This window comes from Zootoca vivipara, chromosome 5, assembly GCF_965207765.1.
Source record: "Zootoca vivipara chromosome 5, rZooViv2.hap1.1, whole genome shotgun sequence".
NCBI classification, from domain to species: Eukaryota; Metazoa; Chordata; class Lepidosauria; order Squamata; family Lacertidae; genus Zootoca; species Zootoca vivipara.
The window spans coordinates 47,431,894-47,446,578 of record NC_142588.1 but is presented as its reverse complement, the minus strand read 5'-3'; the positions used below and the strand labels follow the sequence as shown (position 1 = coordinate 47,446,578).

The 14,685-nt window shown below is 39.7% G+C and overlaps 1 protein-coding gene across 16 annotated transcripts in view; it reads right to left on the bottom strand.

The window, feature by feature from the left end:
• The window catches only part of ABLIM1 (actin binding LIM protein 1), a 194,392-nt gene that overhangs the window by 23,372 nt on the left and 156,335 nt on the right, over positions 1-14,685 (bottom strand). For 12 of the 16 annotated variants that reach the window (XM_060274770.2, XM_088670544.1, XM_088670535.1 and 9 more), the window contains 5 exons: positions 12,589-12,624; positions 12,104-12,233; positions 6,158-6,178; positions 3,517-3,621; positions 1,087-1,134 (listed from right to left, as the gene is read on the bottom strand). In XM_060274770.2, coding sequence (XP_060130753.2) covers positions 1,087-1,134; positions 3,517-3,621; positions 6,158-6,178; positions 12,104-12,233; positions 12,589-12,624 — 340 coding nt within the window. The remainder of the gene's footprint in view (positions 1-1,086; positions 1,135-3,516; positions 3,622-6,157; positions 6,179-12,103; positions 12,234-12,588; positions 12,625-14,685) is intronic. The other 4 variants (XM_088670542.1, XM_088670539.1, XM_088670545.1 and 1 more) reach the window with 1 other exon arrangement.

Sequence of the window (14,685 nt, the reverse complement as noted above, 5' to 3'; positions counted from 1 at the left end):
TCAACATTGGGCACATGTTGAAAGACACTCTGTAGTTACTACAGACATTCTAATGCTTTGCCCCTGCACTCAAAAGCAGATTCTTGTCAGTTCTACCTCATTTTAAGCTTAGTCAAGCACAGCAATACACAATGGAGACCAAGCTTGCTCCCACGCCAGCATCAATAAAATGAATGAGGGTTGTGAGAGAGATGAGTGTGCTTGTTGGATTATGCTCTTTCAGTATTCCTTGGGACTATGCCTTGGTCAAGTGACTTTCCTCATCATTTCTCATATTATTAAAGTGGGTTATTCCACTGGACAGGAAAACTGACTGAAAAACCTAACTGTTCCTGTCAGAGTTTTTTAGCTAGTTACGACAGTTTTCAAGAGATATGTTGCTTTCAATATTTCCAGATATATTAGTGCAATATCTTTAAGCAAATTTGCATGTGGAATGCTGGCCTGCTAGCTGTAAAACAACCCTACATGACTGCAGCTTATATGACTGAACCAAAGGCCAATAAGACATATGTACTATTCCTGTTTGCAAGCAGGGTACTACATAACAAAGTAGCCGTGATGAATTATCATACTCTGGAAAATGACATTCAAAGCAGTGAGGCACACAGTGTAAAGTAATCCTTCATCTTACACAGGGGTTTGGTTCCAAGCATTATGTATGTATGTGAAAATTGCATATAGTCAAACCTTGACGCTACCCTGTGGCTAGTGTATCTGCAGCACTCCCAGAGCCGGCGCACTGAGTAGGCCTTGCCCAGCAAGCAAGACCAAGAATTTAAAAGCACATTTTGTGCCAGGTCTGCTTGTGTTACCCTTGCTTGGGAGTTGACTTGCACAATTTCAACCAGCCTGCTGCCAAACGCATGTAAGATGAGAGATTACTGTATCTTTCCATTTTTCAAACACCCTCTGTTTACATCAGAAAAAAATGAAACATAAAGGGTAATAATGCAGGCAATAATCCGCTAATGTTACAAAAAGTTAACATGAAGACAAAGCTCTGGGTAAGTCAACAGTTCAGTCATGCAGCTATTTAATATATTAAGATTGTCCCACTTTGAAAGCAGAAAGAATAAGGTTTACCATGCTGTTTGTAGATAGGAGGTTTTCTATAAATATTGATGCCTTGATCTGTAAAAATAAAAAGCAGAAACATGAGACTATTTGGACATCTTCAATTAATGCTGGGAAAGAGGGAAGAAATCAAACACTAAATTGACAGGTATTCCAAACCGAGGACTTGGCACAAGTATCCAGGAAACTAATTTCAGTATCACATAAAGGAGAGAAGTATCTGATGAAAACAAAACACAAAAACAGATGGGAAAATATCACAGACAGATGACATGAAATCTTTGACATATAGAGTTGGCAACATGGTGATGTGCCTAAAGGCATGGGCTATTCAGTTTAATGTCTTAGTAGATCGTTAGTGGGATAAACATTTCACAGGAGGTGCAACCAAAAGACATATGCCAGGGGTGGAGACAGGAGCATTCTGGCGGAAAACAGCCCCCAAATGACTACTGGGAAATTGTGCAACAGCAGCTCAATTTCTCCTCCAACCACAGACATCACAAATAGCAATGATGTACATTTACAGTCAAGGCTTCAGAACATGTTTCATTGGTGCAATCCTATGTATGCATACTCATAAGTAAGTCATATTGAGAACAGTGGGACTAGCTTTCAGGTAGATGTGTGAAGGATTGCAGTGTGAATCTGCCATTTTGAAATGCAGCCATATTCTCCGAGATTCTGTTGAGCCTCTGCAATGTTTCTTAACACACTTATTGGTTTGGTGGTACAAGCAACTAAAAACCACCAACCACATATGTTCATATTCAGAAGCATTTTATGGCATAGAGCCTGGGATTAATACAGTATTTCTCTAGCAATGACTTAAATAGTACAGAATGTTTTCATTTGTTGTTTTTTTAGAAATACATGCTTGGATATACTCTCAAGGAAAAGTTCATGTTCCTCTTAAATATAAAATGCACTGACATGGAAAATTGATATGACAACACAAACAAAATGGAGAGAGGATTCTTAGAAAGCTTGAGGTAGAGTGAAAAATAAATAACCCAAAAGCCATGTTCTTTGGGGGGGAGGGGGGGTTTATAAAAAGACTCATCTAGGGTAACTCAATAGACAAAGAAAACTGAATGCTATATTGTAGCCTGATCCTATGCATGTTTACTCAGTAGTGCCACTGTGTTCGGTGGGATTGCAGCCTCGTAGTGGCAAGGTATGTTTAATGCAGGCTATCCCTCTTAGATGTGTAGCAACTAATTAATAGCTAGAATATATCAGTAATGGCCCAACTCTAAACCATAAAAAGGGTTATGCTGTTCAAGGTTCAGCTCCACATTTCAAACCCTCCACTATACCTTCTCGGTATGTTAAGCAGTTACAGTATACCTGTAATCTCTTAAGAATGTCTTGGAGGTCCATGACCATGAAGGCAGATGTTATATCAGCAGCAGTAGCTCCTAATTCTGTGGCCAAAATTTTCAGCCAGACAGGCACGTCCCTATTACTTCCAGAGAAACAACTCTAATTGACATGGAAGAGAGTGAGGCCATAATTCTTTATCTCCTCAAAATACATTGGAACAAGAGATCTTTGATACAAACTAACCACAACTCAATGTTTTGCTTAATACTGAAAAATGACATATCCATTGCTCGCTGAGACTGCTCAAGAAACATTAAGCCACAGCCATTGCTAGAAAATGCCTACCAGGTTATCTGCAGCATTCACAGCAGTACTACAAAAGCAGAGTGTAATATATACAAGGCTAAACTTTTAGCAGTATCATTGTCTCCTTCTCAGACACTAAAAAGTGTACAGAAGCAAAGTAAATAATGTGAAGCTTTAATGTTAAAATAATGATTTGCATCAATGAGAACTACTTCACACAGGAATCTACAGATTTAAGGCCCCAAATGAAGCCTACCAGAGGGTGCCACAGTAACAACTAGATGCAATGAGTCTGTTTAAGCAATATTATTCTTAACAGAAAGCACAGTTATTGTGCCACAAAAAATGCAACGTGTTTGACAGTGCAATTCTAAGTATGCTTGCTCAGGTCCCATTGAGTCCCATTGGACGGGCTTCCTAGTACTTTTGTTTAGGATTGTAACCTGAATCCTGCTTCTTAAAGTCATGAAAAACAGGAACTAACAGGTAAGATGTGTTTGGTGCTACCAGGAAGTGGCTTGGGCCATTACACTATGCTCTTACCAAACTACATTGTATCCTCCCTATTCCAAAATCTCTAACTAAGAGAAAGATTTAAATTTAACGATTAAATATTTCTGCAGCCAGCTTTTTCTAATTCCTCTCAAAACAAAACCAATAAGCCCTGCATTTCAAAGCAGTTCATGGTATACTCCAAAAAACAAAAACGAACTAAACAGCATGAGATAATGGAGACAAGACAAGGGTTACAAAGGCTACTGGTCTACACTATGACAGGACACCAAGACATACATTGCCAGCTCCTACCTGGAACATGGAAATGTTTAGGGGCCTGAGCGTAAGTTGGTGTTAGAGGGCGACTGTCTGGCCGGTAAGGGGCAGGGGAGTTCCGACCGCTGGACGGCTCATTGCCTCCAATGAGGAGAATGGGGAAACAGAAACAAAAACAAAAACAGCAGTAAAGAAGCAGGCATAATTCAAAAACCCAACCAAAAGACGGTGGAAAAGGAAAACCAGGGAAGAAACGAACAAAAAATAAAAAAAAAAAGTTGGTAGTCAGGAAATATGGCTAGCATTGAAGGGCACTGCTAGTCTGTGTTAAGAAAGACATTCACATCAGGCTGGAAATCAGGCAGCTTGCATTCTCTCATTTGTACATTCCAACAGCATGCGTGAGGAAGAATGCAGTCATATTAAATGGACAAGCCGTGGAGCGGAATGGGAAGTTACATGGCAATGATTTAATATCAGCCAGGGTTCACACTTTCAGTTGAAGAGTCATGGCATTTGGCAAAGTCATTGCTAGGCAAACCCCAAGTCAAATTATCTGCACCCTTAGAAGAGAATCATTTATTTCAAATGATCATACGTGTATGAGAAGAAGAAAAGCTTCAGATTAATTATTCTGGTTTGCTCTTTCTTTGATTGATCAAACTAGCATAAATAAATAACTACACTCCCTTCTCTCTAGGGTCTTGTTTTTCATCTCAGCTCCAGGAAATTATCTTGTGGTAGGTATTGATGAGTCTGTGGCCCTCGCAATGAGGCTGAACTCGCTGTCAGCAGGTCCATACAGAACTTGTCTGGGGCCAGGGGCTGGAGTCATGTTAGAATAAAGTTATAAACTCAAACAACACAAGTCCAGCAGGCCTCTGGCAGGCTCCCCCAGCCAGCTTAGCACTCTAAGGTCCAGGACAAGTGTACCCAGCTGCCTTCCCCTCTGCACGGGCCTGTCTGTCAGTCCTGGGCAGCATGGTGAATTGTCAGGGATGACAGGAGCTGTAATCCAACAACTGCTAGAGGGGGAGCTGTTTTATTGACATTTCATTTCCCACATTTCATTCATGATCAGAAGCAGTCAAAGTTTTCCCTACAATGCCAACTGCACAGCCAGTGATACATAGTGATTAAGTGAGTGACTGAAAGTTTGGACTGGAGATTCCTTCTGATCAACAGGGAGACCACCAATCCATTGTCATATAAACTCCAATTGTGTGCAATACAGCTACACATAGGTGTTTTATGTTTGCATGGAAGGGACAGCGTATAAAACCTGTCCAAGCTTTTCAAGCTTGAACTATGTCAACTGGACTCTGAATCACTTTATCTCATGTATATATCCTATGTTGTTAGCCTGCTCTTCAACCCAAAGGGTTTTCAGAGCAGCTCACAAATGAAGAGGATTAGAAACAGTCAACTAAATCAAATACAGCAATTATAAAACCAGTGTAACAGTGGAAGCCAATATTAAAGTAGATTAAAAAGAGCTAAGCAAGATTAAAACCATTATTCAAATGGCATCTAAAATGCCTAGGCAACTAAAACAGTCTACAAGTGGCACCATAAGGTAACAGAGTCAACACCAGGTGAGCCTCCCTGGAAAGGGCCTGTGTCTGCTATTGAGTGGCACTCTCTGATACAGTTTTCTGATGTGTGAACTGTTCCTTAAAAAACCTGGGAGTGGGTTGTCAATATGCTTAAGGGAGGGAATCCAATTCATTCAGTTCATATATTACTCAACTCATCCCAAAAACTCAGGATCAGTAAGAACTTAGTTTATGTCTATTCTCATACCTGTGGCTTTTCAAAGACAATTGGTATCAGTGCTAAGAAATGTGAATGACTGCTTGGAGAGAGACATATATTTTCTGTAGAATATGTATTTATTAGAAAATAAACATTAAATCAATTGATATGGTGTATTTACATTGGGTTATGGCAACCTCTTTATTTGCTCTCAGGAGCTGGAGGGAAATTAATCGTGCATTTAACAGGACATACTTGAAAGCAAGCTGAAACAACTTGAAACTGTCTCTGCATGGCAGCTCTTCTACACATCATGCATGTGTGGCAGTGGTGAGGAGGGAAAACGAACAGTGGAAACCAGTCCTCATAGAGCAGCTGCTATGTGGCTTCAAGTGGCCTCCATGTGGCCTTTATGTTATGCTAACTTTGTTTGTTCGAGGCAACATTTTACAGTACAAAATTGGGATGGACCATCATGTGGTTCTCAACCTGCTAGAAATCTCCTTTTTAAAAAGAGGAATTGGTTATCAGCTTTTCATCACACTTTTTTTTTTTAACCTCTGTTTGGCTCTCCAGTAAATTTGTATTGAAATACTATTTACAGAAAGCTGAAGGGTGTCAGTAATCTCTACTGACAAGCATTAAGTTAAATGGAAAGAACACAGGACCCTTGATATTCTGGTCAAACAGCCCTGTGCTACAGACCGAGCCACAGATTTACACATCTGTGAATAGAGGCCAATATGAGTGGCTGAATTGCGCCTAACATGTTAGCTAAAGCAGTGAAAATGTATCTGTTAGAATGACACTTGGAAGGAAGAAAATATCAGCAAAGAGGGAGTGAACATGGGTAAGAACAACAACACAAAGTCCCTCTGGGTATTAGAGAGGGGTGTCACAAGAGAGCTGAGACATGGCATACCTATGTAGAATGGAGCCGCATCTGAGAAAAGAAAAGGAAAAAAGTCATGTACAGAAATGAGGATAAAACAAATGGGAGAATAGAGCTGAATGCGTTCATGAGAACCATGGTGGTACTTTTCAACTAAAAAAAGGAGAAAAAACATATGGCTATGTAAGCACATAAGCTTATCAATAATTTTTAAGAGAAATTGTCAATTGGTGCATGTGGGGAGAGGTAATTACTAAGAATGCAGCTGTAGAGGGAAATCTTAACCCTTCCCCTCTCACATGCTCCTGTCTAATGCTTTTCCTTCTCATGTCTGGTTTTTTTTAATCCATGTGACTGACAATCAGTTGTTATATAAGGACTTGATTTCTCTCCATATCCTACTTGTGAAACTCCCTATACCTATAATGCAGTGGCAATTTTGGGAGATGGGGTTTTTTTTGCCTAGTTTTGTTCTTGTTATTATTATTATGCATTTTGTGTTTTCATCTTGTATTTTTATGTTGTGAACCCCCCTGAGATCTTCAAATGAAGAGAATATACAAACTTAATAAACAATAAAACTAATAAGTTTTACTATTAACCAACCTTGCTGGGTCATCTTAAGGGTGATTGATATAATGTATATGATCCAAACCCCATGAAAGCAAAATACATTCATGCAGGGTTTTTTACCTATCCACCCTACTTGAAACATGCCATTTCTAAACGCTTCAAAGCCCAAACTTTCAAAGAACTCTCCCCTCCCCTCCAGAAAGTCAGAATCAGATTAATATACAATCAACTAATACCTTAGGTCCATTTAATTACTGATTTATTCAATATTGCCAATTGCAATTTAAAATGGCTGAGAATCTAGCACAAATCACCTTAGCACACATCTGGATGGTAGCTTCCTGTACTCTCATGTCATAGTTTGGCATCACAAGTATGTGGGGAAAATTCCTAGAAAGAGAAGCACCTTTCTTCCTGGGAGATGCTGCATGAACATTGTGAAGGCATCTGAGCACACAGCAGGGCCTGTGCTGGTTCCATAATTGCCACCATTAACTTTGTGCAGAAGTGGGGAAGCCCAGCATGGCCTTAAGCTACTGCTGAGTGTGGACTGCAGATATCAAAGCATCACCCCTGGGCACATGCACACATAGTCATGCTGGCACTTTCGCATGGAAGTATATCCCATATCTTTATCGCACAAGATACAATTAATTGCCCTTCTGTTTTTCCCGATTTTGTCATTCAAATGGACAAAGCAGGCCACAATTGAGAGCTACACACGAAAATCTTTATTTCAGAAACTGATAACTATGAGCTGAACCTCAGTGAAGGTTTGCCATGTCAAATCTAAAGGAGCCACTAGCTCTACCATGTTATGAGAGAGAATGGGAATGCCTTGGGAAAGGAGGAGGAAGTTACAGTAGGTCTGCAGCATGGAAATGTTGAACTGGAGTTTATGGATCAAGTGCATGCAAACATGAATTGTGCCTCTGTTTTTAAGGGACCCCATGTGTAAAGGATGAAGTGAGTTTTGCTATGGTGAAGATTAGAACAAACTGGAACGAAAAGGTTGTAAAGTGTGTCTTATTGTTAGAGAAGGAGCTTGAGATCTATTATCATTTCCGATAATGGCCCATGGAAACCATGCAATCTATTTAACATCCATATTACTTCAGTTCAGGACACTGAAATGTGTACAATAACATGAGTATAAATATTCCTGGCTTTTAGCAATTAACCTAATCTACTGCTGCTTACATCAGCTCCTGAGTGAGTGATTCAGGAGGAGTTGAAAATTATATAGGGCACATTGGGAACAAGGAGGGATGGATACTGGGAAGAAAATGGGTAGACAAAGTAGTAGGATAATCATCATAGAGAATCAATATACTGGCAGGAAGATGGAGCAAGCTACCTGGAACAGGACAAAGGAATTTTAAGAGTTACATAGTGTGACGGTATGAAAAGCAAGCTAAACTATGAAGATAGTTTTTAAGAGAGATGAATCTTAGCTTTTGAATATAAGTAGTGATTGTACCATGTCACTCCAGACAATAAAAATTATATGAATGCACCCTCACATGATGGTTTGCCCAGTGGTCGAGGCACATGTTTTGCTCGCAGTATCAATTGCTGGCATTTCCAGGTAGGGCTACCGGTAGGAAAGCTTCCTGTCAGAAAGCCACTGCCAATTAGTATAGATATGCTATAGGGAAGCTTCCTGCATTCCTATGACAGGAGCTGGGATTTGTTATATTAGAACAAGCCTTGTTGTTCAACGCTGGATTTGCCCGTGTATGAGCTGGTAAAATGACCTGAATCTGGCCTTAGATTTGAGGGAAGGAGGATATGTTAGAAGGCATTGTAAGTGAAAAATGTCTCTGTGCAAAACTTGACAGACATGGCGTTATTTGTGTTGGAAGTTGAACCATGGGGAGAGGTGGTACTGGAGAGCTTATAGAAAATGTAGGACATGCCAATGTGTTTGAAGAGAGAGAGGCCAACTTTCAGAGTTATGGCAATTCCAGAGTTACGTTCCCAAGGCAGCAAAATTCTGTCACCTTGCTGTTCAAAGAGCCACACTTTCCTAAAACATAAGAAATGGAGCACTTCACCTAAGGAGGGCCCTTAGAAAGGACATACTTCCTCGAAGATGGAGAAGGTATGTCAGGTCTAACATAGTCATTATGACGCAGGTCTGAGGCATGCTGGGAGTCACACAGCTGATAGCCACTTGATGGAGATGTGCCTTATTAGCTTCCCTTGAATGCTAATAAATCTCCAGTCTGTCTGACACTAGCTTGAATGGCCTGTCTCCTTACCTTTGACATGGGGGATGAAGTGGTGTCGGAAAGGGGAGTAGGGGCGGGAGTCATTGTGGGTGGAGAGGGGACTGCTAGTGCGCAGGTGGGCTAACCGCTGCACACCATTAGACAGCAGCTCTGCAGCGGCAAGAAATCGTGAGGCAAGACAAAATGGAAACAAAGAAAAGAGAACACAAAATAAGACAGAAGCAGGGCCAGTGGCTGGAGGCGGGGAGAGAACAGAGGGAGAAAAGCACTAAACAAACTAGGAAGAAATAAGATTACACAAATATTAGGAAAAGTCATAGGAAGAAGGTGAAAACTCAAGATTTCCACTGGATACTTCCTTAGTCCAGGCTTAAATTAGTACCTTCTCTATATAGCAAAAAATAACTATTATTCATGCATCACACACCCTGAACCCAAATGAGTTTCAGAAGCAGCAGCTGTCTGGGTGACAACCTGGCGAAACAATGCCAAAAAAGGGGTACAAAGTCCTTTTAAAATTGTTTTAAGAAATTCTGGAAGAAGAGTTTAGTCATTCCACTAAGAACACCAGGAAAACCTTGGGGCCTTATGATGGAAGTTTTTAATATAATATAGATACAGTACTGGAAGAGAGCCATTTTTGAATAGAATATATATTCTAAACAATGTAACCTTTCATGTGGTTGATCAATGAGGGAATTTTCAAAAAGTGCCTTTAGGTCACTTCCAAAAACATTCTGAAAATTTTGAGATCTGGGGTCACAGGAAATCTGCAAATATCTGCTATTGTGTGAATAATGGTGTTCCTTGTCCAACTTTGGGGGGGAAATTCCCTGTCATTTCAAAATATAATATTGGTTGTTTCCCCAGTAATTTGAACTGCTCTCAGAAACCATTTTATTTCCTGCATTTATTTAAATACACAATGCTAGAAAGCTATTCAAAATATCAGCAAAGCAAACTGAATCATTGTCTCAATCTTAATAAATCTCACAAATACGATTTTGAGAAATGGCATGTCCTACATCTTGTCATATTTCACACTCTTAAGTTAGTTAAATCATGGTTTAAAGGAAACACTGTATCATTCTTAGTTACAATTACAGAATTAAAAGTGTTGAAATACTAAATTCTGTTCATAGATTATGTTCACAGATTCACATATTAAGAGTTGTCATATAGATCCTTCCTGAAATGGAATCAGTTGGAGATTAACATCTATATTTTATTGCTTTTGAGTTTGACTATAAGTACACCTAATGCCAAAATGCAGGTGGTTAAAAATGGAAGTGATAGCTTCTGATCTTTTCCTTGAGGCCATACCAGAGAAGGAAAGAGGAGTGGCTCATTCATTTGTCTATAATTATTGTTGAGCATTATGTCTGAATGAGGCCAATGCCATCTTGGATCATCATTTCACACAGAAATAAAAACGACTAGCTATTATGCTCTGTCCAACTCTTAAGAAAGCCTGGATTTGTTTATCATCTAGCATATATGGAGATATTATCACAAAAAGCAGAAATGTGAAGCCTTTTCATAGATTCCAATAGATTCAATTGGCTCAACCATGTATATCTTGAAGAATTCATCATCATCTTGTTGTCAGTGCTATATGATAAACCAAATTTCATTTGTGCCTTTTAATTGAAAAACCTCTTCAGCAAATCAACCATTTTAAGCTTACCATCATCATATGAAAGCACTCAAACTTGATACTAATAAGTTCCTTTGTGAAAAACATGCATCTAGACCAGGCATCCCCAAACTTCGGCCCTCCAGGTGTTTTGGACTACAATTCCCATTTTCCCCGACCACTGGTCCTATTAGCTACGGATCATGGGAGTTGTAGGCCAAAACATCTGGAGGGCCGCAGTTTGGGGGTGCCTGATCTAGACATTTGCTTCACCTGCTTTTGGATAAGGTAGCTATGCAATTCTCCCTAACCTGAATCCCAAACCCTAGTTTTGGGGTTCCAAACTGTTTCCAGAGTAAGGTTAACCAATTTTAATTCCCAGATTTTGCTCACAATTCTACCCATGAGCAGTTTAATTTAGGGAGGTATGTTTTAAATGCAAGACTTCAAAGAAAAATACAGCTTAATGCACATCTCTGAAGTAGAAATTTCACTGTTTTGTGCATGCAACTTAAACAGATGAACTGGTTTGCAATTTGTAGGCCTTAATGGCTAACTAGGGGTGAATGCAGGCACAACATTTTAAGAGCAGTGGGTGCTACGGTACCCTGCAAAGATATTCACAGTTACCAGTTGATAGTTAGCTTTCCTTAGCAGAACAAAGCTCTGAAAAGAACAATTCTGCCAGTTTGAGGCTATATTTAGCTATTCACAGGGCTGGCCCCTGTGATGTCACCAAGAAATCTCTTCCTGCCTCAAACACTCAGAAGAGATTTACGTTTTATGAACTTGAGTTTTCTTTAAAATAATTAAGAAGGCAACAAATGTTGTTGTTTTTAAAAGGAAGACATAAATGGGGAGGCAAGCCTAACAACTGAGCCAGCATTTGATTCACTAGTGTGTACAGTGGACATTTCAGATGTGAAAGCAGGAAGGAAGGAAGGAAGGAAGGAAGGAAGGAAGGAAGGAAGGAAGGAAGGAAGGAAGGAAGGAAGGAAGGAAGGAAGGAAGGGCTGTGGAATTTGCATTTAACTTTTAAAACTTTTTTTATGTCTGTCTTCACACTAAGATTTTTAAATACAGAATTTTCCTGTTTTTAAAGATGGCCTTCCATTTCAACATCAAAGCAGAGGTCATGTGGACTGCGAGGTTTGATTATCAGGAGTATTCCACAGTCTGAAACCAAGGACTCATTAAAAAGGTCCCTATAGCATGATATTCAACATTACTTGCTACTTATAAAAGAAAGGATAAGCAAGCAATTTAATTTCCCAATAGTAATAGCTTTACCCTAAGACTCAAACATTCTCCCTGACAACAGGACTCCAGGAAATCATGTGCTTTTCTCTAATTGGCATAGATTCTAGGCAGCTTGATTAAAAATATGAAAAAGTGAAAAGGAAGGGGGAGGAAACTGAACCGTATGCAAGAAGTCATGTAATACTAAAGTGGCAGATTCCTTTTCTATGCAATTTTATTATGTAAATAAGCTAAGATTCTGTGGCTTGGCCACTTGCCTACATTGGGCCTTACCAGGTCTGTGAAAATGTTGTGGTGAACGTGACATTGTGGGAGTGTAGCTGTGACGACTGTACACAGGAGAACCAATGGACCCCTGGCTGGTAGACCGGTGTATCATCCGATCCCGAAGATCCTGATATCCCTGAGGTAAGAAAATATTTTACATATATATTATAATATTCAGAGTTATAATGGTCAAGATACAGTCATACCTCGGGTTAAGTATGCTTCAAGTACTTTCAAGTTAAGTACTTCGCAGACCTGTCTGGAACAGATTAATTCACTTTCCATTACTTTCAATGAGAAAGTTCGCTTCAGGTTAAGTACGCTTCAGGTTTGGCATTTTGCTGCTGAATTGCATTCAGCACAGTGGACTGCATAGTCACAGAATGGCAGCTTAGAAGAAGGCAGCACACAACAAGCAATAATACTGTTTAATAGTAGTCATATTATTATCATCATTGTACAATGCAGAGCACAGCTTCCATCCAACTTACCTCTGCAGATGGAGTTGGAGAGAGTGTCCTTGGAGACTGCAAGACATGGAAGAAAGGAAATTATAGATAGAGGATTACTCCCAATGTGTCACAAATCCATTAGTACCCTGTTTCTCATATTTTAAGACATACCCATAAAATAAGCCATAGCAGGATTTTTAAGCATTCAAGGAATATAAGACATACCCCGAAAATAAGACATAGTGATAGGTGCAGCAGCAATGCCGGCCGCGGCAGGAGGAGAAGGAAAAAAATAAGACATCCCTTGAAAATAAGCCATATTGTGTTTTTTTGAGGAAAAAATAAATATAAGACATGTCTTATAATATGAGAAACACGGTAGTCGTTTCAGGTGTGTTATTTATTTAAAAATATTTCTGAACCACTTAATATTCAAAGAAACCCTCAAAGTTGTGTACAAACAATGCAAATCAGCATAAAAACAATAAAACTACATCATAGAAACAGAAATCCATTGGTACAGGGCCTGAGTTGATTGATTAGGGGAAGCTTGCCAAAAAAAGTATGGTATGCCTTTAACAAGACAATTGAGGGAAATTGCTGTGATGCTTCATGTAGGGCAAAGAGAAGGGCATGTCAATGTGCAGGGGAAACAGCAGAAAATGCCTGTTTTCAGTTTATCCCCTCTATGATATCCAGTAGAGTGCTGATCTAAGTGATCTTACAGGTTCATAGAGGAACAGGTGGTCTTTCAGGTAACCGGCTCCGTTATCAAGGTGACAATATGAAAAAGTTGATTAGAGACTCCCAAAGATTCTTCTATCACACTGCCTACTCATATCCAGATTTAGGAAACTGCTAGAGTTTCAAGCAACCTCCACATACGCTTAATTTAATCAAATATTCTACAAGAGCAACCTATAACAAATGACTCCTCTGGTAGACATTATAACACTACCTGCAAAGAAGGCAATCACAAGTGTGATTAATTTGACAGCTACCATAGTTGGACAGAAAGCTTTCACAATGGCGACCCCTATATTAAGTATCTCATTGGCTCAGGGTTTTGAATGCCACCAAGCATTCAAGTTTTCAGATGACTTTCACGGGGGTGCCATTTTTCACGGGGGTGCCATTTTTTAAAATGATCCTTGGCACTGAAGGCAGGTTGGCTGCATCTGGTAAACCTTGTCCAAATAAAACTCTGGGGTTTTTATTACAGCAGAAATGGGAACCTTTGGCCTTCCAAATGTTGCTGAACTACAAGTGTCATCAGTCCTAGCAAGCATGGCCAGTGATGATGGAGGTTGTAATTCAGTAACATGTAGAGAGCCAAAGGTTTCCCATACCTGTTATGCAGGAAGAAAAGAATTTTGTGTAAAGAAAACAAAGTAGAAAAATTATCTATCCTTTCTCTGACATCTGCTATTTGAGGATCTCATATCATGTTAAAGCAAACTTCTGTAAGGTGTAGTTACAAGTAGGTAGCTCTGTTGGTCTGACATAGTCAAAACAAAATTTAAAAATTCCTTCCAGTAGCACCTACTGGTGCATTGACATATGCTGAATCGTGTCCTTTCAGGCCCAGGATGTAGGATCAGTATATGTAGTACCGTATGCTTGCATCCCACCATTTTTCAAATAACCAATTTTAACCTCACAGTTGTCACCTTCTATGATGTATGCTAGGCTAAGCAATAATAACTAATGCCACTCTCCATAGCTGAACAGGGATTTTAATCCACACCCAAGCCCAACACTTCAGCTATTGTACCGCATGGGTTCTTGAGCATATCTTGGATGGTGTGGGATTGTAGCGAAGTTGTTATATACTTCCTGCATCACACACACACACACACAGAGAGAGAGAGAGAGTCCAAAGGATGCACCCAAAAGCACTGTGACAAGAAGAAAAATAGCAACAAGCTCTGTAGCACAAACACTTGTGTAAGAGTTCTGAAAATCCTATTAGAGGTGGGTCTGGTTGGTAGCAGTTCTCATTCTTTATTGCTTTGGAGAAGCTACAGCCTTTTGCCAAGCAGACGAACATATGTGGGTTTAGCTTCATTTTTTGTACGCAGTGCACTAACTTAGGCCTGCACAATTTGTGACCTACCAGCCTGAATGCAGTCCACC